This window comes from Bufo bufo, chromosome 9 (genome assembly GCF_905171765.1).
Source record: "Bufo bufo chromosome 9, aBufBuf1.1, whole genome shotgun sequence".
NCBI classification, from domain to species: Eukaryota; Metazoa; Chordata; class Amphibia; order Anura; family Bufonidae; genus Bufo; species Bufo bufo.
Window position 1 is genome coordinate 58,276,176 of NC_053397.1, and position 27,496 is coordinate 58,303,671.

The following is a 27,496-nucleotide window of genomic DNA, read 5'->3' on the forward strand; positions in this document are numbered from 1 at the left end:
TGACGGCATGTTTAAGCCATTTGGCGTGAGTTGGCATTTGGTGTCTTCAGTGCAGTAGAAGATGACATTTCCTTACAGTCGGCCAACGCATTGACCTCCTGTTACCAAACTGTGGGAATCTGATGTAAAGCCCGTCTTCCTCTGTATATTATGGGCACCGTATTACGGATGCATACACTGTTCTGTCGCTATTTCGCCATCTATCTCAGGGTACTTTCACACTTGCGGCAGAGTGCAATCTGCATGCAAACGGAAAGCATTGCAAGAACTGATCCGTCCCTCCATTTCTCATCCGGAGAAACTGATCCGTTATATATTCTTTTCACATTTTTACCGGTCAGCACATGCGCAGAACGGAACGATGGATCCGGCATTGCGGTATTTTGAATGTCGGATCCAGCACTAATAGATCCCTATGGAAAAAAAATGCCGGATCCAGTATTCAGGCAAGTGTTAATTTTTTTGGACGGAGATAAAACCGTAGACATCCTGAATGCTAGTGTGAAAGTACCCTTAAACACACACCTTTACATTACTGCACGCTCACATATCTGCCACATCGTTTTGCCGATACCATAGCCAGAAGCCGTACGCCATTAACCGGTACATGTGAACGTACTAGTAAACAAGCCCTGCGGGTAAAAGGCAGTGATGGCAGACGGGTATCGCACATCCGTAGAGGAGATGAACGATCAGGGTAACTGCACATGGTGCAGAAAATCCACAAGAAATCTGCCAGAAGTGCACAAAAAACGCATACAAATCCACACTATTTACTGCAGTCTTGGAATGGTTTTTATGCCGTTTTTGATGTGGTTTTGCAGCAGATCTCACCCTTGCATTGAAAAGGGTAAAATCCGCAAAAAAACAACAAAAAAAAACCGTAACAACCGACATACCGCAGATTTCAAAATCTGCATAACTGTTCAATTTCCGTGCCCGAGAAAAAAAAAAAGAAAAAAGTGAACATGAGATTCGTCTAATCTTCTACACTTTGCTGGTACTGAAAAACCGTGGATGATTTGCACAATGTGCATCCATGGCAATGTCACATCGCTTTCGTGCCAGGTGACAAGCCACGCTCTGCTACCCTACCGAAGATTGCTTATTATACAATACACAAAAGTAAAATTAAAAGATTCCCGAAAAAGTTATCACGGTCCTGTTGTCATGCCATTTTCACCCGGATGTAGATCTCCAGGTGACACGTAACCTTACCAGACGGCTCACTTGCTAACAGCTCCCTTCAGTGATACATCCCCTAAAATAACTCAAGGACAAAAAGTAGAAGAGAAAAGAAAAGAAAAAAAAAAAAAAAAAAAAAAAGGACTGATGTTAGTTTGCCACACAAGGCAGGTTGTCAAGGAGACGGGGGCTGTTTACTGCACCACCCATTTCCTTACAGTGAACAGGCCGCCCCCTGGGCCAACGAGCCCCCCACATTCCAGGCCCACTTATCTCTGCTGCTCTCCAGCTACATGGCATCCAGGCCTGTTCAGCAACAATAGTTACAAACCCGGTAACATCCAAGGCGGTCAGAGATCTCACAAGACCACTCAAGGTCCTGTAGGCTTTCCCTGCACCCTCCTTCTCAGGGCTCAGCGCTCCTTGCACAGAATGTAACATGTGCAGACGCAATACTAGGCTTCATAATAATAATATAAGGCATCTGTCAGCAGTTTTGTGCCTAGGACACTGGCTGACCCGTTACTTGTGCACTTGGCAGCTGTAGACATCCGTGTTGGTTCTATTTTCATATGTGTCCACATTGCTGAAAAAATAATGTCTGCATATACGCAAGTTAGTTTCTAGGGGAGCAACAGGGGCGTTGCAGAGAGAGCAGAGTCTCTAGGTGTAACGGCAACGCCCCCATTGCTCTTAGAGGCTCATTTTCATATATTAATTTAAAACTTCATTTTTCTCAGCAGTGCGGGCACATAGGAACGTGGGACCAACACAGATGCCTTCAGCTGCCAAGCGCACATGTAACAGGTCAGCCGGTGTCATAGGGACAAAACTGCTGACAGATGCCTTTTAACCAACACCCTCACAAGCGTTCTGGAAGGAAAGGCCGAAGCACAGGCGTTGTGGATTGAGGGGGCTCTCTTCCTCGAAAAAACCCGTGTTTTAGAGCTCCTACTGAAACAAGAGGGTTGGCACAGATGCCCATACACCATAATAGATCTGTACAGAGGTTCCGCATGGATCCTGCTGCCACGTGTAATATCCAGGGCTCTGCGGCTCTTTACAGAAAGCAGGAGGCACGCTTTACAAACAGGGTTATTTTATTTCCAGGACCACCTTGGCACAAATGAGCTTACACTCTAATCCGCTGTAATGGGATGCTGTCGGATGTTGCAGCTTGTGTTTTGAATCGAGGCCACGTAAATGCCAAGGTAATGGATGGTAATTTAAGCGGAAGACGCTCAATGGCAGGTGTGTGGACATCAAACAGAGCTAGCCGAGTTGTCTGCAGTAGATCTCATGGAGGGCTCCACGGGTAAACTGCATCCCATCAAAGTGACACGCCGCTCCGGAAAACAAGCAGCGGGATAGTGATCGGGTCAACACAAAACCAGTATGAAGCCAGGATCGCTAGGCTCCAGCAAAAAGCCAGTCTAGTACTGTACCAAGAGCTGTCAGCTAAACGTTCATTCTCCCGACTGCTCCACACACATGGACGCTGGGTTCGGCTGAGCATGCATGTGCTTTCCATAGGAAGACAGAAGAAAGCAGCTGCTGGCAGTTTATCTCCTGGGAGAACAAAGGAATTCTGCCCAACAGTCGGAAGCTCTCCATACTAATTAGATTGTCTGCAATAATATAATGCATATGGGGTCCTGAAGGCCTCATTTATATCATCGATTTTTCAGTCTGAAAAAACGGATGCAAAATTTGTAGTCTGACAGGCTGCAGATCGGCGATGCTTATCAAAACTGGCGTAAAGGAAAACGGGCCTTTCACAGTTCCATTTGAATTCTGCTAGCCTCATCTGGCGGAGGATCAGGCTACTGGAGCTCACCATATCGGACATTGCCAGTTGCGACCATGTACCACCGGATCCCCATTGACTATGATCTGGCCGCTTTTCCAGCATAAATGCTGGGTTTTGGCCGGACAACAGTGGTTTGTGGTGGAATTTTATGCAGATCTTAGACACAACCGTACTGGCTCAGTGCCCAAATAGTGGTCTGCAATACATGGGCACCAGTGGTGTGCACTCCGCATTGCAGTGCGGACCCACTGACGTGAACGGGTCCGCAATCCGCAAGATATGGTCAAAGATAGAACAGGTTCATCTTTTTACGGTACGAAAGCGCTCTGTAGCGGGCTTCTTATCCGTGCCCCAGCTCCGCAAAACATAGGTGAAGTCCTATCTTTGGTCATATCTTGCAGATTGCTGCTGACCCATTCAAGCGCCAGTACAATGCGGACCGGCCGTTTACGTTTCCATAATACGGGCACGGAGCCCTTATGTTCAGGTGCCTGAGCCCGGAGTCCACGTGAAAATTCAGCTGCCTTAGCGTAGGTTCACATGATAGATTTCAACAGCGGCAAAAATCCCCTGGGTATGCCCACTGCAGTTTCTGCCATAGGTTTTCATTTTGAATGGTGCGGACTCAGCTCCATTGAAGGGAGTGAAACCACGCGCCGGCTCCGCAAGGTCTCCATGCGGTAACGGCGCAAAGCATAAACGTGTACATTCTTGGCGCGGTCCGAAAAACTGCACAGGGAAAAAAAAATTAAAAAAAATCGGGTGCATGAACTGCAGCAGTGGGAAGCGGTTTTGGTGCAGTCATCAGCACCGAATCCAAGCTGAAACTCATGCAAAAAAAAAAATTAGAAAAATAAAAAAAAGCTAAAGCAAATAAGATTTTAGCAAATCTCATCCATCTTATGTGAAAAAACTTGGTTTGAAACTGATCTGTGGAGCAGACTGTCACAAGACAGGGGCACGATAAATCATTAACCTGAGGGCTAGCCTAATTGGCAGGGTATACATGCCCATCTAGGCTGTGCCACCCATCTGGTCAGGCTGGTATGCGGCCCGTGCACCTGCCCCATGTTCCAGTTTGCTTTTCATTACAAGAACGGCTGACGGTGCTGGACTGTGACTGGTCTATTACCGAGGGAAAGGAATTAGACAAGGGTCATATCTAAGCAGTACCAGCCGGCAGACAAATTGCTTGCAAACTACTTCTAAAGTGATGAGCTAGAGACTTCAGTATTACAGAGACCGTGTGTCCATTAAAGGGCATGACAAGCACTCGTAACACTGGGCAGCCATTCAAGAATGCTATAGCAGAAGTTAAAGACTTATGGGACCCACAGTAGACTGCAGCGTTCCCGTGAGCAGGACCACGATATATATTATATATACACACAGTCCCAGTTCTAGACCAATAATGACAAGACCATTGCTTTCCTATATTTACAGGGCAAGGTGAGCGCTGATGTATGGCAAGCACGCGGCATAGCTTAGCGCTTACTGGATTCCTGGCTAACGCTGGCAGGTTATTTTGAGGATGTGATTTCAGCGCCAGAATATAATTTTGTAGTAATTAAACAGGCCATTAGGAGCCTGACGGGTAAGAAGGGCGAGCTAAAGAACCCTATTGTCCTAGGCCAGAGGTCAGCAATCTCCTCCACTACATTTCTGTGGGAGATCCGAGAAGAGCACAGCAAGTATGCGGTGCTGGGAGTTGTAGTTTCACAACAGCTGGAGGGTCAGAGGTTGCCTACCGCTGTCCTAGGCAAATACAGTGGGCACTGATTAAAAAGAATTCACTGCAGGATGGAAGACACTGTTCATCTATAACATTATATCCCACCACAGATGTAACAAACAGGTCTATGGAAAACACAAACAGCAGGGGGAGAGTACCAGACCAGACCATTTCCGAATGATGCCATCCTGGGTTCAAACACCCCATGTAAAATGGGAGACAGAAAATCTGCATGTTAGGGCTCATTCACAGGTTCAGTATCTGAAGAGGACTTCAGGGTTGATTCTGAATTAAATTACTCAAATCTGCTAACAATCCGCACCCAAAGCATGTGAGTGGAGTTTCCGTAACCCTGTTCATATGCTTGTGAACACAAGTGGCGTGCTACTTATTACTGCGGATCCTTCACGGAAATGCTGACCGATTATTCCCACGCAGATTAGGCTTCGTTAACAGATGCACTGGCAATCCGGTTCAGGCTGGGTTCCAGCATAAATGCTGCGGCTTTTTTTCGCATGGAAATCTGCGTGCAATACGGCCGTGTAGTAGGGTTACCTAGGTCTATGGCGAATCCAACACGCGTGAACATATCCTAACATGCGGAATGATAAAAAACATAAGAATGTCTCCCAGGTTTTGGGAAGTTTACGTAAGAAAACAAACATTGGGTGACACTTGAGCGAACTATTAGGACCTGGATGCAAATCTGCCTTTCCAGCTCACTTTTGTGTTTGCTCTCTCGTGATTTCAACAGGCAGCCCGTGCAAGGCTGAGCAGAGACGAACTGGTTGGGATGGGTGCAGCTTCTATATTTAGTACTGAGCACGGCCCATCCATACTAAGGCTACTTTCACACTTGCGTTGTGAGGATCCGGCAGGCAGTTCCGTCGCCGGAACTGCCTGCCGGATCCGGAAATCCGTATGCAAACGGATATCATTTGTAGATGGTTCCGGATGCGGAGCCGTCTGACAAATGCATTGAAATTCCGTATCCGTCTATTCGGTGTCATCCGGAAAAAAACGTATCCAGTATCTATTTGTCGCATTTTTAAAGGTTTGCACATGCACAGACTGGGAAACCGGATCAGTTTTTCCGGAACACTTGGTACTGGATCCGGCATTAAAACATTTCAATGGGTGTTCCGGAATTTTGGCCGGAGAAAATACCGCAGCATGTGGTATTTTCTCCTGCCAAATACCGTATAGGGACTGAACTGAAGACATCCTGATGCATACTGAACGGAATGCTTCCCATTCAGAATGCATTAGGATAAAACTGAAGCGTTTTTTCCCCCCGGTATTGAGCCCCTAAGACGGAACTCCATACCGGAAAAGAATAACGCTAGTGTGAAAGTACCCTAAGCTGCTCTTCATGGGAGCAGATCGGCCGGGAGAGGAGCCGTATTCTGACCTCTGAACTATTCTAGGGGCACAGTCAGATCTATACTATGAGGACAGACTAGTTTCATTACGTTTTGGTTTTTCTCATATTTTGGTAAAGGCCTCATACACACGACCGTATGCATTTTGTGGTGGGAAAATTGCGGCTCCGTAAAATACTGATACCATCCGTGTTGCATCTGCACTTTTTTTGCAGACCCATTGACTTCAAAAGGGTCTGTAGTCTGCACTTTACAGCCAAGTACAGGACATGTTCTATCTTTTTGTGGGACGGAAAAAAACCACCCCCATTGGGGTTTATTCACACTTTGGTCATGTCCATCAACCAAACAACCGGTCAGCCGACAGTAATCGCACCCCCACAATGAGCAGGTGTCTCTCACTAGAGCAGGGGACACATCGCTGCCATGCGCCTTTGGCAATGCTTATCCCTCGAGAAAGCAATGGATTTACGAAACAAGGCAACAGCAGAAGTCATGGGATTGTTAGGAGGACCCCAAAGACCAACCAGATCTAAAATTGGAGAGGTGCATTACCACCTCGTTCACCACACAGGTTGCATGGAGCCCTTAGATGACCACGTGTACGAGGTCTTACTGAGCCCACACAGATCATACGCTGCAGCTTTACAAATACAACAGGGACTTAAAAACACATAAGGTGCCACACTGTACCCACACGTGGCACCATGTTACTAGTGCAGGTCCCTGCTGGGACACAGACCTCTAGGACGTTCCCACCATTCAGAGGCTAGGCCTGTGCTCACGCTTTATCTGCATCAATCGTTTCCAAAATGGCAAGAAAATAATTTTCCTGACATTATTTCGAAAGCTACAGCAAAATACAACGTGTGAACAGCGCCATAGGCGACGGACTTATCGCTCGACATCTCTAGCAGCAATTGTGAAGCGACTCGCATTCAACCTTTGTCACCTTTTCCTCTTATCATCCGGTTTCACGAGAATCAGAAGATGCATCCACACAACGCTGTATTCCAGCGAAGCAGCAAACCGCCATTACATGCCCATATAATGAACCCCTAGGCCCTCAGTGCCCCCCAGGATGGTGCATCCAAAAGAACTTTATTCATTTTCTAACATACCTATTGTGTTTCCATTTTTAATATGATTGCAGGTAGAAACCCATACAGGCCTTAGGGCTCATGCACACGAACGTATTTTCTTTCCGCGTCCGTTCCATTATTTTTGCAGACCGTATACGGAACCATTCACTTCAATGGGTCAAAAAAAAAAAAAAAAAAAAACGGAAGTTACTGCATGTGCATTACATTTCCGTATGTCCGTTCCACAATAAAAATAGAACACGTCATATTATTGTCTGCATTACGGACAAGGAGAGGACTGTTGTATTAAGGGCCAGCTGCTCCGTTCAGCAAAATACATACGATTGTGTGCATGAGCCCTTACACATACAACAGCTGAGGGTTTGCTACACTTAGACCAGGTACGCATCTTAGGCCCTGTTAACATCGCTAGAATGGGTTCAATTTGATGTATAGTGAATGACATATACCTGACACGTATCCTTCTGTACAGTTGGATACATTGCCCATAGGTTTCCTTTAGGCCTCATGCACCCGACCGTTGTTTTGGTCCGCATCTGAGCCGCAGTTTTTGCGGCTTGGATGCGGACCCATTCACTTCAATGGGGTCGCAAAAGATGCTGACAGCACTCAGTGTGCTTTCCGCATCAGTTGCTCCGTTCCATGGTCCGCACAAAAAAAAAAAAATATATATATATATATATCCTGTCCTATTCTTGGCCGTTTTGTGGAGAAAAATAGGCAGTTATATTAATGGCTGTCCACGCTGTTCCGCAAATTGCAACGGTGCATGAGGCCTTATAATAATAATATAAAAAAATAAACACACTGTATACTTTCATTACTGTGTGTAACTTCTCAGTATAAAGGCTAAGGCGATATGCATATGTTCCAGATTACATGCGTTTTTTTAGTGCCGATTCACGTGCAGAAAAACCGCAGCGTAATACCGTAGCAGCAAAGTGTACGAGGTTAGACAAACCTCATGTGCGCTTTGCTGTTTCGTTCCGTGCGGATTTTGAAATGCTCAGCATGTCAATTCTTTGTGGGGATTTCACCCTTTTCAACCCAATGGGTGAGATCCGAGGCAAAACCGCAACAAAAACCGCAAGCAACACGTGTTTTATGGTGTGAAAATGCACAGAAATCCGCGCAGCATTTCTACAAGACAGACGGCACCCATGTGCCTGTAGCCGAAGTGAGGTCTTTTACATGCTCTGAACAAGGCCTAAGCTCAAAGGCTTGCACTCTAGACACATTTTACCTAAAATGATACTCACCAGCAAATCCAGCATGACACATTTGCGTCCGTCTATTACATTACCATTGGAAAAAAAAAAAATATAATAATAAAAAAAAAAACAAGCCCCGTCTGCCTTTGTGATTTTCCAGATCTATATGTGCAGTTTTATTAGGACTTCCTAGAGCTCCGCTGTAGATTTACGTTCTTGGTTGGACAAAGTACAGTTTCACTTCTCATTCACTACAATGAATGGAAACAGGTTTGACTGGTTAGGAGAAATGGAGATAGTGTTCCTGGGAGAAAGTATACCCCCAGCTCCGGTCACACAGCTACTTTCGCAGCAGCATTCATGAGTGTGCAAGCCTCCAAATATTTAAAGGGGTTGTCCAGGATTAAGGCTCATTCAGACGACCGTATATTTGTGTCCGCATCCGTTCTGCAATTTTACATAAGAGATGCGCTGTCTGCATCCATACGTGTCCCTGCAAAACAGATAGAACATGTCCTATTCTTGTTCGCAATTGCAAGTAGGCATTTCTATCATACGGCTGGCATCTGCGTTTCGCAGTCGTCTGAATGAGCCCTTAGAAAAACATTACGGCTTTCTTCCAAAAACAAGATCACCCCTGTCTACGGCTCGTGTGCGGTATTGCAGCTCTGTCCCATTGACCTCAATGGAGCCATGCTGCAATACCAGACAACTCATGGACAGGGGTGTTCTTGTTTCTGGAAGTAGGCAGCAATTATTTTCTAATACTGGACAACCCCTTTAAAAGGGGTAGGCCCATGTGGGACATTGATGGTACAGTATATCCTAGCAATATGCCAGGAGCGAGTCCCACTCCTTTACCCAAAGCGGCAGCCCTGGTGTGAAGGAGAACAGCTGCGCATGCGCGGCCACCCCTCTGGTCACAGCTATGGGAGTTTAGAAAATAGCCAAGCGCTGGCACAGCCATCTCTGTTAGTGCCATAGTGGTTAATAGAGACGTGGCCATTCAACGTTATGGGAATTCTGAAAATAGCCGAGTGGGCATGCTTAGAAGTCCCAAAGGGGTGAATGGTGTGTGTACCGCGCAAGCGCAGCCACTTCTCCGTTATCTGTTATGGGACTGCTGGAAATAGCTGAGCCAGCATTTGGCTATTTTCTGAACTACCATAGCTGTAAACAGAGAGTGGCGGCGCATGCACAGTGGGTGCCACGCGTGGGACCCGCAGCTATCCGATATTGATTGCATATCCTACCAGTATGCCATCAATAGCCCACATGGACCTACCCCTTTAAAGAAAACATGGCTTCTTTCTTCCACCTGTTGATAGGCCGGCCCGATATTGCATAGCAGCTACAGTCGAGCTCAGCCGCAGTACCAGACACAACCTGAAGTCAGGCATGGCCTCCACAGCGATGAACAACATTTCTAAACTCTGCCAGACAAAAGGTCACTTCTGCTTCCAGCGCAGCGCATGCTCTCCGTTCTGCAGGACATCCTTCTGGATCTTACAACAGAGACTATTGTGAAGACAAACTGTAAGTACTCGATTGTTCCAGGGTCTTCAATCATGGTGTAAAGAGGGGATGACAGATTAGATCAGTGCATGCAAAGGCTGGAAAATATTACACACCAACACAAAGGGAGATGGGAAATAGTTTTTCTATTGTATGTAGGACTGGCAAGCCAACGTCATCGCACTTCTGCAAATGGCATTTATCATGTAGAGAAGGATAAAGGGGTATTCCCATCTCAGAGAAGAGGGGTATATCGCTAGGATATACCCCCACTGTGTTATAGGGGAGGGTCCAACCACTGGGACCTACACCTATAAATCGGGATTGGAGCCCGAAAGTGTTAAGAGGGTGCACTGTGCATACACATCCACCCTACAATCATTTTCTATGGGGCCGGTACAAATGACCGCTGGCTCGGCTATTTCCATCAGGCCCATAGAAGCAAATGGGAGCGGTGGCCGGTCATGCGCGGTGCGCTCGCATTCATTTCTATGGGGAGAGCCCTTGGTGGTGGCCGGACCGGAGTCCTCCAGCCACCACTTTGCAGGGCTCAGTTCCCGGTATAGGGTTGGGACCGGCACCTATAAGGCAATGGGGGCATATCCTAGCAATATGCCCCCATTGTCTGTGATGAGACAACCCCTTTGATACAAGACACTTACTAATGTATTGCGATTATCCACATTGCCTCCTTTGCTGGCTTGATTCATTTTTCGAATATATATAGTTTCCCTGGTTATGACCACCCTGTAATCCAGCAGCGGTGGTCGTGCTTGCACACTACAGGAAAAGGCGCCGGACTCTCTGGTGGCCTGGGAGCTCACATAGGCACTAAAGTGTAAATGCTTTGAATCTGTGGTGGAATATATATATTTTTTTTTTAAACCCTGCTCAATAGCCTAACACCAAATCTTGTTGCGGAATTTCAGCACAGATTCTGCAACTGAGATTCAGATAAAAAAAATACACAAAACCTTATCGCAAACCGCAGATTTGCAAAATATGGACATCTTTCGTGTGCATTCTATATCTTTTCCGAGTTTCATCAATAAAAAGGACTATTCTCGTCCACAATAAGGACATGAATGTCGTCTGTGGCCACACAGATCCACAAAAAATACAAGTGTGAGCAAAAAATGCGGACATCACATGGATGAAAAAAAAAGCGTAAAAATGTGTAAAAATAACCTCACTACAGACACATTGTTCAGTGTGCAATAAGGCGAAAACGAAACTGCAATATACCAACAAGAGAGGCTTACAAAACCGGTTCAAAAGTTACACTCCCACCTTCTTTTGTGGTAGGGGAATCCCACTCAGAAGTTCTAAGGGTGGCTATCAAAACTTCTTAACTGTTGAAAGTAAAAGGAAGTGTCAGGAACTTCACCTGGATTCAGTAGATACCATTTCTCCTTAAAGAGGACCCTTCACCTGAAAATGAAAGTTAAACTAAAGACATAGCGTTACTTACATGCCCCCGGTATTGCTTATTCATTCATTCTTTAATCTGTGCCCCCGTTTGTCTGCGCTGCCCCCCCGGAATATTTGCCTTGTATGCTAATGAGCCATTCGGCTCAACTTGATGGGCCTTCAAAAGTTCTCCTAGGCGTGTCATTCTTCTCCCTGGCACGGAGCGCATCCAATCAGCGCGCTCCGCTCTTAACCAGGGAGAAGATGCTCCAGTTCTCGCGAGAACTGGAGCGATTTCATCCACCTGGAGCCGGCGCCATCTCGCGAGAACTGCAGCGTCTTCTCCCTGGCTAAGAGCGGAGCGCGCTGATTGGATGCGCTCCGTGCCAGGGAGAAGAATGACACGCCCAGGAGAACTTTTGAAGGCCCATCAAGTTGAGCCGAATGGCTCATTAGCATACAAGGCAAATATTCCGGGGGGGCAGCGCAGACAAACGGGGGCACAGATTAAAGAATGAATGAATAAGCAATACCGGGGGCATGTAAGTAACGCTATGTCTTTAGTTTAACTTTCATTTTCAGGTGAAGGGTCCTCTTTAAAGGCTAAGTACACCTTTGAGGGCAATTAAAAAAAAAAATATATAAATTGCATTGTACTCTTTTTGAGCTAAAAATCTTTTTTTTCAATGGGTCTTTATTAAAAAGTTTGAACCACTGTCTTTGTGCAGCCTTGTGTTTATCTAGTAGCAGGATCTGAATTTTCACTCTGTTCTGCCACACAGCTCAGCTGACGGCTCCTTATCTCTGACCTTAGAAACACTCATTATAGCTTGATTCTTATCTTACTGATAAGAAGGAGGCTTAGGGTACTTTCAGACTTGCCGCAGAGGATTCCGGCAGGCAGTTCCGAACGCAAACGGATGCATTTCAGAGACTGATGCGGATCCGTCTCACAAATGCATTGCAATACCGGATCAGTCTTTCCGGTTGTCATCTGGAAAAACGGATCCGGTATTTATATTTTTCTCATTTTTAAAAGGTCTGCACATGCACAGACCGCAAAACCAGATCTGTTTTGCCGGAACCCTTGGGTCCGGATCCGGCATTCCGGCAAGTGTTCAGGATTTTTGGCCGGAGAGAAAACTGCAGCATGCTGCAGTTATTTTCTCCGGCCAAAAAACGTAAGAGGAACTGAACTGATGCATCCTGAACGGATGCTCTTTAGGGATGTCCCGATACTATTTTTTTTAAGACAGAGTACCGATACTTTTATTTAAGTACTCACCAATATCAATTATGGTGTGGTAATGTTTTTACAGCAAATTTCAATAAAATTTAGTGATAGGGCAGTGATGTACAAAGAAACAGCGGCGCAGTTGCTGATCGCAATGAAAAAAAAATAAAGCTGGAATTTGGTTGCTATGGACAACGGCTTTACTTTTCCTTTGCGCAAGGGTTAATAAATGAATGGGCATATAAGGAGGGGAATGGGCATATAACAGTGATTCCCAACCAGCGTGCCTCCAGCTGTTGCAAAACTACAACTCCCAGCATGCACGGAGATGTAGTTTTCAACAGCTGGAGGCACACTGGTTGGGAATCACTATTATATCCCCCCCCCCCACCTTATTTTATATTCACTGTTTGAACATGAAATGGAGAGAAATTAACTGAATTTCTCCTCCATTTCACCCACCTGGCCTGCTGCAACCCTTCCCATGCGGATGCACCAGAGTACTGGGAGGAAGTGACTTTAACCTCTCCCCAATGCTAGGCAACCGCACGGGACTTGGGAGCTGCCGCACAGAAGTCCCGCCCCCACGCCAATCAGCTGGGACACGCTGCCACCCCCACGTTGATCGGCTGGGAGCGCCGCCGCATGTAAGCAGACACAGGACCCGCCGCCCCCCACCGCTGATCATCTGGGACACAGGAGGCGCTGCTGCGCGGCCATCAGGTATCGGCAGTGGTATCGGTGACATTTGCACAAGTACAAGTACTCATGCAAATGTCCGGTATCGGGACATCCCTAATGCTCTCCATTCAGAATGCATTAGGATAAAACTGATCAGTTATTTTCCGGTATAGAGCCCCTGTGACGGAACTCAATACCGGAAAACAAAAACGCCAGTGTGAAAGTAGCCTGAAATAAGCGGTTATGATTAAAAGATAAGGTTTATTAGATGACCAGCACAAAGTGAAAATGAAAGTACCATTCACACAGCTAGACAAAGAGTTAACCCTTTGGGACAGAGTAGCTCAATATATTTAAATAAAGTGACTTAAAAAATGACTTCACCCAAAAGGAGTTGTAGTTTCAGAACAGCTGGACTGCCGGAGGTTGCTGATCCCTGATATAAGGCCTCATGCACACAACCAAATTTATTTATTTTTGTCCGCATTCGTATGTCCATTCCGTTGCCCCGCAGACAAGAATAGGCATCTGTAATATATTTCAGGGCCTGAAGAAGGGGAAAGTGTGGGATGTACACAGCTGGTATCTGCGTTTTGCGGATACGTATGAATGTATGTATGTTTCTGCGATCACTTAAAAACGCAACCATCGATTTCAACAAAACTTGGTATACACATCCCTTTAGCTATAGGCTAGGGCTGCACAACACATAGGGCACTGCTACATGTGTCGGGCGACAATTTTATAATGATAGGCTATGGTGTCACACTGCGACATGTGACATGTTGCGACTGACAGTCGCAGAAAAATCCATCCATTATAAAAATTGGGGTATGGGCTGCTGTGGAGTTCACTGTTAAAGGGGCGGGGTGCTGTAGAGGTCACCGTTATGGGGGATACTGTGGATCTCTTTTTATCAGATCTTTTTTATTGAGCATTTACAATGTAAATACACTGTTGTACAGATCATAAGCAGATATGATACACAGGACATAGCTTTCATAAGGCTGACAGCAGACAGGTTACCAAACAGTAATTAGCACTCAAATTTCCACCCATCCCCCCCACCCACCCCACTTTAGCACAAAAGTTGCAAAGAAACAATACTAAACATTTCTATTCAGACGTCGAAACGACAACCATGGTTCCCACAGTTTCTCAAATTTTGATGGGCATCCACGCTTCTGGTACACCACTCGCTCATAACTTAACATCGTATCAACTGTACTTAAGAATTCGCCTAAGGTTGGCGGCGCTGTCTGTATCCAATGCAAGGCAATTAACTTTCTAGCAACATATAGCACTCTACCTATTGCTGTTTTATGTACCTGACTAGTGGTCATTTCAGAGACATATCCCCAACACACACACTCTAGGGTCAGGCGGTATCCGTACCTCATATGCGTCCTGTATAGTCTGAGTTACCATTTCCCAGTATCTCCCTAGCTTCTCGCACTTCCACATCATGTGCATCAAGTCCGCAGATTCTACAGAGCACCTTGGACATTCAGCCGTAGGTCTAAAACCTATGCGGAACAAAAAAAAAAGTGTCTTGTAGACCCCTGTGGACTATAAAACAACTGCGAGAGTTTACGTCCTTCACTCAAGGAAGAGAGAGGTATCGCCTCCAGTATGTCAGACCATTGGTCATCTGTTAGTTCGCCTACATCTTTTTCCCACTTACCCCTAGCCGCCAGCGGATGTAATAGTAAAAACTTATCGAGCAGCAGCTTGTATATACAGGAGATCATACCTCTTTTCGCCCCTTTGGACAGAATCTGGTGCAATGCGATATCCCTCCCTGCCACCACAGTCGGACCCCTAAATGTGGAGTTGTATGCATGTCTCACCTGAAGGTACTTATAGAAGTGGGTCCTAGGTAACTCATATACTTCTTGCAGCCTAGCGAAGGACATGAAATTTTTGTCTTCCAGAAGGTGGCCTAATATCAGGATACCCTTCCTTTTCCATGCTCCAAAATCAGACAAAGGGATTGTCCCACAGTGGAGTGTATTCCGTATTGCCAACAACACCTCTTAGCTGCTTAACCCTGTTCCATGCGGACTGCATCAAGTATCCCAGATCTCCCATCGGACCACTTTTCCCGCCACCCCTAGTCTCCAGGAGCAACATTAGGTCACTAGACGACAAGCAATGAGCAAACAGCTGACATGTCACCTCACTCGGCTCCATCCACCCTTTAAAGTGTTGGCATTGTGCAGCCAGGAAGTACACCCAGGGGTTCGGCACTGCAAGGCCCCCATCTGTTTTAGGATATTGCAATGTTTCAAGTTTAATTCTCGGTTGCCCCTTGCGGCTTGCACCATATGAGCTCCCTGAAAGTAGCATTGATAGGAACAAATTTAGACTTAGACAGCCAGACCGGGGAATTGTGTAAAACATAGAGTAGCTGGGGTATCAACACCATTTTTATAAGATTCGCTCTTCCCGCCACCGACAGGTACAGTTTACACCATGCCTTGACTTTATTCCTAAATTTAATAACCAGCGGGTCAAAGTTAAGGCGCTCAAAGTCCCGAATTCTAGGGGATACATGAACACCCAAGTACTTAAAGGTTGCTACGCATGGGATATTTCTTTCTCGCAATGTCTGCGACTGCACTTGCCCGTCAAGCAGCATAATCGCCGATTTACCCCTGTGGATATCTTTTAACGACACACAAACATTAAATGAAATATCCCCGTGCGAAGCCGGGTCCTTCTGCTAGTCACCAATATAAAGGTAGCAGTCATCACGCCAGTACAGTACTATACACACCACAACATAAACTCTGCTTCACCCCCGCCGCTCAGCCACAACAAAAACGACTACTTTTCTTTGAGGTTAGTCAGAAGCTGAGATTTTATGGAGCGACGTACACCGCAATGCGAGAGATGAAACCGAATACACAAGTCGGAGAGATTATCCAGTCCGTATAGTAACACGATGCAGTCCAGCTTTACAGGTGGATTTAGTGGACTGGCCCCACAATAAGAACACGCACATCATGCACACAACAGAGGGGGGCAGGGCGCTCAACATTTTGTCCAAGAAAAAAAAATCGTAACAAAAAAAATAAGGCGGCAACTGTATACTAAATGGATATTTTGAGGAATTAAAAGGGTTGTCCGATGGTGGAAAGTAACTGCTCCCGGACCAACGTCTGGCCCCTGTCTTCACCAATCAATGGCCTCAACGTGATGCAACAAGAGCAGCACGTGACCACCGGGGCGACGCGCATGCCGACGGGACATCGCTAGAGATGAGCGAACTTCTGTTTTAAGTTCGGCGTCTAAAGTTCGGCTTCCGGTTAGCGGAGGATCCCGATATGGATTCCGAATTCCGTTGTGGTCCGTGGTAGCGGAATCAATAATGACCATTATTGATTCCGCTACCACGGACCACAACGTAATTCGGAATCCATATCGGGATCCTCCGCTAACCGGAAGCCGAACTTTAGACGCCGAACTTAAAACAGAAGTTCGCTCATCTCTAGACATCGCTCTTCAAGTCCAGCCAGGACCTGAAGCAGCAGAGATGGAGTATGAACAGGTGACTTGTTAAAATTTTACACTGTGCCCAGTACCATGAAAATCCTTTAAAGGGGTTGCCCACTTTTTGTTACTGTTGACCGATGTGTTTGTGAGATGACTATACGGCACTTACTAATATAGCCACGGTGACATTCTGTGGCATCTTCTAGATTTCATAAGGTATGCTCACTTTACCAAGTCTTTTGTGCTGTCCACACACAGAGGTCTTGTCCATAAAATGGCTGCTGATGGAGGGTCATGTGACCAGACACTCAGACTCCTCCATTCAAACCCACCTTTCTTTGGCACGTGCACAGTTGGGAGTTTAGTGCGGGTTCAGTATGTTAGAATAGAGGAGGCTGAGTGATGCGTCTGGTCACATGACCCTCCATCAGAGGCCATCTTGTGGACAACACAGATTAGCCCAACAAGGGGACATGGCTTATAAAATATAGCAAATGGGATGAATACCAACAAAGGCTATATCAGTAAGTGCCATAGTGTTCTCTTACCCACACATTGGTCACAAGCAGTCAGAAAGTGGTGAACCCCTTTAAATATAATCAAAAATAGTTGCCATCCTTCAGTCAGTTTTTTTTGCCTTTGGCCTCCAGCACACGACCAGTGTGTTTTGCGGTACACAAAACACGGATGGCGTCCGTGTGTGTTCCGCAATTTGTGGAACGGCACGGACAGCCTTTAATATAACTGCCTATTCTTGTCCGCAAAGCACGGACAAGAATAGGACATGTTATATTTTTTTTGCAGACCAGGGAACAGAGCAACGGATGCGGACAGCACACCACTCCATTAATTTCTATGGCAGCGCCAGAGACAGCCGACTACAGCGCTATCTATACAATACAACGTGGACACTGCGGGTTCAGGAGGTGTACCCCACCTCCACATGGAATCAGGACAACGCAGGGTTGGGAACCCCAGAACATCACCCTGGCTCAGCAGTGCCAAGACAGCTGGCATAACTGCTGACTGGCAAAGACCAGGCAGGTATTCGCTTGGGCTATGACCACATGGCGTGGCTGCAACAACCACATGGACGACAGGTGGCTCTTGTTAACTAATGAAGACTGTACTGCTAAGGGTACTTTCACACTGGCGTTTTTCTTTTCCGGTATCGAGTTCCATCCTAGGGGCTCAATACCGGAAAAAAACTGATCGTTTTATCCAAATCAGGATGTCTTCAGTTCAGTCACTGTACGGTATTTTCTCAGTCCAAAATTCCAGAACACTTGCCAGAATACCGGATTTGGCATTATTTTACATTGAAATGCATTAATGCCGGATCCGGCCCTAAGTGTTCCAGAAAAACGGATCCGGTTTTGCGGTCTGCGCAGACCTTTAAAAAAAAATTAAGATAAATACCGGATGCGTTTTTCCGGTTGACAACCGGAGAGACGGATCCGGTATTGCAATACATCCGCATCCGTCTACAAATGGTATCAGTTTGCATACAGATTGCCGGAATCCAGCGAGGCTAATATGAAAGTAGCCTTAACCCTGCTTTCTGTTAAGCCCTGCGCCTTTTTGGAGCATATCCGCATTTGTTTTGACACTTTTCAAAAACAAGTATCCATTTTTAATATAACGTAATAGGATTTGGTGACTGACATTTCCCCCCCCACATTTCCCAGACATTAATAGTTGAAAAAACAGATATGAGTAAGGCTACTTTCACACCTACGTTAGGTGCGGATCCGTCTTGTATCTGCACAGACGGATCCGCACCTGTAACGCAAATGCTTGTATCCCTTCAGAACTGATCCGTTTTGAACCATTTGTGAGAGCCTTGAATGGATCTCACAGGCGGAATTCAAAACGCCAGTGTGAAAGTAGCCTAACACATGCTTTACATTATATATATATATATATATATATATATATATATATATATATATATATATATATATAATTTTTTTTTTTTGCACGTTCTGTTATATGCTACACTTGTACTACATCTGGGCAATTACAATCTAGGGTTACATCCAGGACACCCTTCAATAAAGGTTTACTGCGTTCAAATGTACGGTATATACTGAACGGACAGCAGAAAGACGATGTGAACAGCCCCCAACACACGTGTGGATCCGCTTGCGAGGCACAAATTTGAAACTCAGACTAGGATTTCTCCCATCTTCTTCAAAAAAAAAAAAAAAAAAAAAAAAAAAAAAAAAACACACCCCATGTCAGATCTGCCATAGGCGTGCGAATATAGCCTTCGAGGACCCACTCCCTCCCCTGTGTGACAACTCAGGAGGCAGGAACGCCTTTTTTGTCATCGAGTCAGAGCAGCGCCTACAGAACGAGAGACAAAAGCCAAGTAACCTCGCAGGTTACGTTATGTAGCAGGTGCATTGTGCACGGCTCAGAGCGAGCAGAAATATGACCTCGGTGGGCGCTGGGCCAAACATTACCTTCCCTGCAAGCTTCCATTACAACAGACGAGCACATAATGCTGACACAAGAGATTTAGGTTCAGTTTCATTTCAAACCTTTCCCATCCCACAGAACGAGAGGCCTGCAGTACGTACAACGGCTTTCCCGAAACGTAATCCTGCCATAATATGGTATGCTTGGTGTCAAGCGCCCGCACCACTGTCACAACACGGTTATGGGTTATTAGGCCTCTCATCAGCGTCAGTGAACACCAGCTCCATTTTAGGCCGGAGTCACATCTGTGGCATTCCGATCCTGCACAAACGCCGGATCAGTCGTCCATTGCACTCAGTGGTTTTTGCTCGGCCGAAACAAGGCATTTGTGCTGGAAAAGCAGCTGGGTCACTACCGGATCCCATCATGGTCAATGGGGATCCAGCAATATGCAGTCATACCAGGCAATGACTGATCGGAGCAGCTCCAGTAGCCTGCTCCTCAGCCAGATCAGGCTACCAGATTCCGAACGATACTGTGAACGTAGCTTTAGGCCCCATTCACACATCCGCAATTCCGTTCCGCAAAATGCGGACCTATTCGATTCTATGGGGCAGCACGGATACAGAATTGCGGAGCCGCACTTCCAGGTCCGCAATTCTGTTCCCGAAAAAAATAGAACATGTCCTATTCTTGTCCGCAATTGCAGACAAGAATAGGGATTTTCTATTAGTGCCAGCAAAATGCAGACCGCATATTGCCGCTGTCCGTGTTTTGCAGATCCGGATCCGTTTTACAGACGTCTAAATTGAGCCTAAAGAAGGGGCTGTATTTTTTCTAAAAAGAACCGGCTGTGCAAGTATTTAAAAATAAAAAAAATCCAGTCACTGGGTCATAAAATAGTCAAATACATGAGTCAAAATGTAAAGTGCAGAAGCCTGAGCTGATAAAGCAGCAGAGCCGCCACCACCAGCCGTTATCACTCCGAAACATACCACACATGGGAACAAGATAGTGGCAGACATAAGAGAGGAAGCCTCAGAAATAGGTCCTGCACGGAAAGCATAAAAAAAATATAACAGCGTGGACGCGTCTTCCCCATAGACTGCTATGGGTCCAAACTGGGCCTCTGGAAGGGGATCATCTCTCATGGAATCCATGAGAACATTTTCTGTCTTATTACTGAAGCATTGTCCCCTAGAAGTCTTGTGGACAACATCTAGTCAGTGACCTACAGACACAACCTATAGACAAGGGAAACGGCTGTCTGATGGACAAAAAAAAACTGCTGCATGCAACGATTTTTGTCGAGCCCGAAACCCGGCATTTATTCCGGAAATTGGTCGGGTCACCGCTGGACCTCATCGCAGTCAATGGGGATCTCCTAATAGAGATGTGAGTGAGGCCTAAGGCAATAATATCCTTTGGGTAGGTCTTGGGCGAGCAACCTCCGGAACGCCTGCTGTGGTGAAACCGCAACTCCCAGAAGGTTCCCTTCACTTCTATGAATGGAGAACAGCCAGACAAGTGTGTATACTGGGAGTCGTAGTTTCACCACAGCTGGATTGCCGGAGGTTGCCGATCCCCGGGATAGGTGATCCATATCAGATTAGCAGGGGTGCTGTGACTTGGACCTCCACCAATCAGCCAGTAGAAAACCCCTTTAAAGATTTTAACACAACGCTCTCTATGAATTATTGGTTTCTGTGCAATTATTTTCAGGCATCTTACAGCTATTAACTCTGCGGCTCCTTCCACTTAGAGTCGCCCTTGAAGAAAGACCTGGGAATAACCAGAGCAGCACAGTCAAGACCCTGGAGCATCAGCCCGGAGAAGTGCACTGAAGAACGGAGGACACGCTCGCTTCCCGTGAGCGGCTAAGAGCCAGATATTGACAGGGCTGACTCCTTCCTTTGAAGCAATTAGAGCTGCAATTTCACCAGTCCGATTCCTAAAAGCCAGATGGGAATTGCAAGGCCAGTAACCAAGTAAATTCTTGACTTGTCTGCAAGTTTCATGCTTCCTCCCTGGCAGTCCATTAACTCCTACCTACACCGACCCATATGCTCCTCTTCTGCAGAGAGGAGGAGTGAAAGTCACCGGCTGTTAAAGGGAGTAAAACCATCTCCGCAACACATTAGCGAGGGCTACGTCCACGACAGTCAAACGCTTATACGAGAGGTCAACATCTGAGTCATTTCATAGCAGGAGCGCTACAGAAATCTGAGACACCATGAGTGAATCCAGAAACAGCAGCTTAACAGAAAACTAAAGGGAACCTACACAGCCCTTAAAAGGGGTTTTCCAAGTATTTGATTGGTGGGGGGGCTGAGATCCGGAACCTCCGCCGATCAGCTGCACGAGACAGCACGGCGCTCACGGTAGTGCCACGGCCCTTCTCTCAGCTCACCAAGCACCGTGCCGTACATTGTATAGCGGCTGTGCTTAGTATCGCAGCTCAAACCCCCTTCTCTTCAATGCGCTGAAGTGCGCCTAGGCCATGTGACCGATGAATCTGAAGTCACATGACCTAGGAAAGGCTGCAGTGCTACTGCAAGCGCCGGCACCTTCTCAAACAGCTGATGGGGGTCTGACACCCGGGGCCCCCACCAAACAGTCAGATGCTGATGACCTATCCAGAGAAAACCCCTTTTAAACCGCCATCACAGCGCAGTAAAGGATCGAGAGAGACATCTTCCCAAACCCGTTACGATCCTTAATAACGCTAAGGGGGATCCACTTATACAAAGTGCGACACAAAATAACCAACTTTACGTCGGATGTGCCTAAGGCCTATTTTACATCAATTTTCTCCTGGTCAGGAAGAACCATCAGAAGTTCACAGCTGTGATGATTTGTGCCATGCTCTACAACAGATCATCTGGTGGAATAATAACCCCCACTATACGGTCCTCCAAAATACTAAACGGGGGCTTAGGACTCCTTCACGTATGTCTGGGTTCTGGCTCTATTCCCCCTCCTGTGTGGTGCAGAAAAAGCTGCATGGAAACTGGAGCTCGAAGAGATCTGATCATTCATATACATGTCGCACATCATCCTGCCGAATGTCAGACAGCACACAGTATATGTAGCAGCACCCTGCTCCGAGCGCAAAGACGCATGCGATTCAGAGTAATCCTTGTTTCCAGAGCTTGCATTAGGCTACATTCACACAAACGTATTTAGTTTCCGTGTCCGTTCTTTTTGCGGATAGGATGCAGACCCATTCATTTTAGTGGGCCCGCAAAAAATGCGGACAGCACACAGTGCGCTATCCGCATCCATATGTCCGTTCCGTAGCCCTGCAAAAAATATAAAATATGTCCTATTCTAGTCTGTTTTGCGGACAAGGATAGGCATTGTTACAATGGATCCGCAAAAAAATAAAAAGCCTTTTTTTGGCGAACCGCAATCTGCGCACCGCAAAACACATACGGTGGTGTGAATTTAGCCTTAGGCTAGAGCAGATTTTGCTGCAGATTAGACGCAGTTTCATTCTTTGCACTGGAAAGGGTGAAATCTGCAGCACAATCTGCAGTATAACTTGCCAGGCTCCAGGTTTCAATTCCACAATACGGCAGCTGTTCTGCTGCACTTCCCGATTCTGTGGGGTCACGCGACCCCTCGCAGGCAGACTCATGCGATATAAATCCCACAACTTCTCAGGAGTAACCAGCACCGACTTCCATTATTCTGCTCCGTGACAGGAGTAGAAGAACGAAAAACTGAAGTCCATGGGGATGACCCAGAAGAAGCATTTTCAAGATCTTGCCTTTGTTACGGGGCACCCGTCTCCCGGCAGGTGCCCTCTCATCTACTCCCTACTGTCTGGCACCACAGCTGGGGCAGCATGCATAGACCGGGCATGCAATAATAGAACCAGAGTTTTAGCTACCAGCAGTCAGAAAGGGCTAACACATGTAAACTGGAATTAGCGCAAAAGTAAACCGACTGTCTAAATAATTAACCTCTTGGTGACCACCCACATTCCTTATCAAGGCGGGCAATAAGGGACCTTCGCTCAATGCGAACATGGGGTGCTGGTGGCTGGAATTGCCTCCTGGTCTACCATCTGTGGAAGCCTATTAGGCCCTTGCAGAGGCAGGAACTAATAGGCTGTCAGTGTGTAATGACAGGTGCGATACAAGTAGCACCGTGTACTGTATTAGGCTAGCGTAAAACAAATTATATAAAGGATTATGAAAACATGGAGGTCTTGCCTTATAAAAGGCTTTGGGGGAAAATTTACAGGGACCGCCGTTTTCACACCAAGCTGCCGGAGGATTGGACGTGCGCCTCATCATAAATTAGGCTAATCTGAGGCAGGGGCTGGTGTCGTTTTTCGCCAACATGTATGCCTGTTTCAAGGAGTGCAGGTTAGTAAATTGGCACAGCCCCCCCGCCCAACTGGCGAAACCTTTTCAACATGGACCATGCGACTTAAAGGGGTTTTCCGGGATTTTACTGTACTGTACAGCCGAAACGTCCAAGACGACGGGCAGAACAGGAAGCTGTGCACGCATGGCGCACTGCCTCCTCTTCAAACAGCTGATTGCGTGGGTTTCAGACCCCCGCCAATCAGATATTGATGACCTATCCAGAGGATAGGTCATTAATATCAACGGCCTGCACAACTCCTTCAAAAATCACACGGCTGGTCAAAAAGGGGACTCGCGACTATTTGAGTCGTAAAAATAGTCGCAAGCCCTTTGATAAATGACCCCTTCATGTTAGTAAATAAAATAATAATTAAGAGTAAAATGAAATCAATATCTTAATTGTTCCCAAAAGTCGTACCATTGAAAACTACAGCTCGAAAACTGTCACAGCTCTCGCAATAAAACCGTGAAAAACAACACATTCTTCATGGTCGGTAGTGATGGCTACTAGATCAGTCTTCATACCATTATCAGGAGCGCCTTATATAAAGAAATAAAATATAAAAATAAAATAACATTTATACGCAGAGGCGATCAAAACCTATCACAGCTCCTGTCGTCCTCATATGTGCGCTAACCGCTCAGAATCACATCCCCCGCCTGAATAGGCTCCGTGTAGAGGGTCTGTCATTTCTACTGGAAGCCTCGCAGAACCTATAAACCCATCTTATGAGTGGAGAAGCCGTGGTGTGAACAGTACCCTCTGGAGACGAGCCAGGCTACAATGTGCAGGAGAACAAGCTTCCATATGCAGAGCCTCGAAGGCGAGCCAAACGCGCGCTCTGCCGAGACCAAATGAAACATCAGCCAAAGCCTCCCAGAGAACGTAATACTCCGATGAGGATGTAGTTATAGAAAGCTTCCTTACCAGACCCAAACGGGTCAATGACAATTCTCCTTCGTTAAAAAGGAGTGGCTCCAGTTCTAGCAAAGACAAGTCATTAACAAGATTTAGCAATTCTAATCATTGTATGAAAAAAAAAAACACTGAATGTTCTACTGGACATGTCTCTGCCAATTCTTCATGGTTTTCAAGATCTCTGCTTGCTGTCCAAACCTTCATTGCTTACTAAGGCTAACGCACACTGTGTTTGACATGCACACCGGGAAAATCTTATCTAAAAAGGAGGCCAAAAGTGTCCCCTAAAGCAGTGGTCCCCAACCTTTTCTGCACCAGGGACCGGTTTCACGCAAGATATATTTTTCCTGCGGACTGGGGGGGGGGTAGGGACACATGTCAGGACGGGTGATGTAGCAGAGGTCAGTCACACACAACAAAATACAATATTGCCAATAATAACACTTTAAAAAGGCCATAATCCCAGTGACTTACAGGTGACGTCTCCTCTGACTGGAGTCGGTCTCTTTCCTTTCTTTCCTCAGTCTTGCACAGATCACGTCTGTTGACAACTTCTTTCTGCAAAATTGAATACACCTATTTAGTGTTAATGCCTCAGTTTATGCCCCTACTTGGTAATCACCTCCATTTACTCCCCAGTAGTAGTGCCCTATGTACATGCCCCCCTCAGTAGGGGCCTCTATACATATAAAGCCCCCAGCAGTGGTCTCTTCAAATATAGCCTGGCCCCCCAGCACTGCCTCTTCACAAATATTACCCCTAGTAGTGTCCATAAACAAGTACCCACCTCGCTCATGCTGTCATTCTTCCACCCCGCTTCATTTATGACAATGAGGGACATTCACACTAGCGTTTTTCTTTTCCGGCACCGAGTTCCGTCCTGGGGGCTCAATACCAGAAAAGAACTGATCAGTTTTATCCTAATGCATTCTGAATGGAGAGTAATCCGTTCAGGATGCATCAGGATGTCTAAAGTTCAGTCTTTTTGACTGCAGCATGCTACGGTTTTATCTCCGGCCCAAAAAAACTGAACACTTCACTGAATGCCGGATCCGGAATTTTTTACCATAGGAATGTGTTAGTGCCGGATCCGGCATTCAAAATACCGGAATGTGCAGACCAGAGAAAAAAATAAAATAAAAATGTGAAAATAAATGTGGATCCGTTTTTTTCCTTATGACACCGGAAAGATGGATCCGGTATTGCAAAGCATTTTTCAGACTGATCAGGATCCTGATCAGTCTTACAAATGCCATCAGTTAGCATACGTTTTGCCAGATCCGGCAGGCAGTTCGGCCACGGAACTGCTTGCCGGATCTCTCTGCCGCAAGTGTGAAAGTAGCCTAAGTAAGTTGCGCCAGAATTATGGCGTACAATACGAGAAAAAGGTGTTTTGATTTGCACCAACTAAATCAACTGTCCTCTCCAGAAATTTCACCATAAAGAATGCATCGCACCAGAAAATAGTTATAAATGACAAAGCGGGCGGGGCTATGAAATTGGCGCATATTACGCTTCATTTATCATCCTCTTATGGGCAGAAATAGCTGAAATTGTTGCAGACAATGAAGCCAGCTTATGTGGTGGTGTTTTGTGTAAAAAATAAAATAAAATGCATGTATGGCAGAAAGATGCGACTTTTTGACAAAAAGTCGCATTTATGAAAAGAAAAACCAACTCGTCGTGGGAACAAGTGGTCGGTAAGTATTAAAACAGGACGCGTTTACTTGTATCTAATGTAAATGAGCCAAACTGCAGGGTTCTGTCAGTAAATTGACATCAACAAAAATCTCCGGAGTCTGAGACAATATGCTTCAAAAGTCGCACGTGCAGTCTGGCAGGGGTTGGCTGAAATGGCGCATTTCAGTAAGTAAATTTTTTTTTTTAAAAGTCAAATTTTTGTGCTATTGGCGGATAATCAAGTTTATATTTAAATATAAAATATATTTTTTGGCGCAAATTACGCCATTATTGATAAACGTCCCCCCAACGTGTGGGCCTCGTCATAAATTAGGCGCATCCTCCAGGAGATATAACTTTTTGTAATAGTTTTCTGCGTCTAATGCAGAATGATTCGGCACGGCCACTGCCTCCATACAGAAAGCCAATCGCCAGTCCATGCGTCGCGCTGTAGACGTGGAAGCGGACCATTCTCATGGAGCTGGACGTCCACAAGACTCCTTTGGGAGGCCCGGTGTACTTGTAGAGCCTGATAAATTTGGGAAAATGTACAACTGCCGCACATGCGAGCGCCATCTGCCAAAAGGCTGTGATCAGCTCATACTCGTACTTTCCTCCAAGTCATCTGCACAGAACAGTCATTGGCTGCAATGACTAACAGAAGAGGAATTCTCTAAGATTTCGTCATGCTTTAAAATTGGTGGAGGAAAAGCTGAAATGTAACAAGTGATTTTTAAACTACTGTCCCGCCAAATGCCTTGTAGTTCTTCCCTTTAAAGGAACCTGTCATCAACTTTATGCTGATCTCACTGAGGGCAGCATAAAATAGTGAGAGAAATGCTGATTTCAGCCGTGTGTCACTGATGAGCTAAAAGTACCGTAAGTGGTTGCTGAGAATCAGCATTATAATTGTTGCAGCCCGGGCCTTGAAAAGAGTCCAGTCTACCTGGGAAGAGTCATAGTTATACATAATCTCCTGCTCTCCCGCCCATCTGCTGATGATTGGCAGTTCTGTCCTAGAGAGAAAGAGAGAAAACTCTGTAGAAGACTGTCAGTCATCAGCGGGAGAGCAGGAGAGCAGGAATTCATAACCAGGACTCTTCAGGTGGCCACGACTCTTTTCCAGGCTCAGTCTGCAATGATTGTGATGTCTGTTCTCGGCAACCACTTACTTTTTAATGACAGACTGCTGAAATCAACTCACCTGTGTCTACTTTATACTGCCATTAGTAAGGGCAGCTTAAAGTGGATGACAGGTTCCTTTTAAAAGGACATCACTCTACGTCCCTGCCACGCAGGCAGATGTCCGCATGACACAATACAGAATAATGCT

The 27,496-nt window shown here is 46.1% G+C and overlaps 1 protein-coding gene across 1 annotated transcript in view; it reads right to left on the reverse strand.

The window, feature by feature from the left end:
* PKN2 (protein kinase N2) overlaps nt 1-27,496 on the reverse strand; it is a 129,736-nt gene that overhangs the window by 90,977 nt on the left and 11,263 nt on the right. Inside the window, exon 2 of the mRNA XM_040407056.1 lies at nt 24,958-25,041. Within this exon, the coding sequence (XP_040262990.1) occupies nt 24,958-25,041 (84 nt within the window). The remainder of the gene's footprint in view (nt 1-24,957; nt 25,042-27,496) is intronic.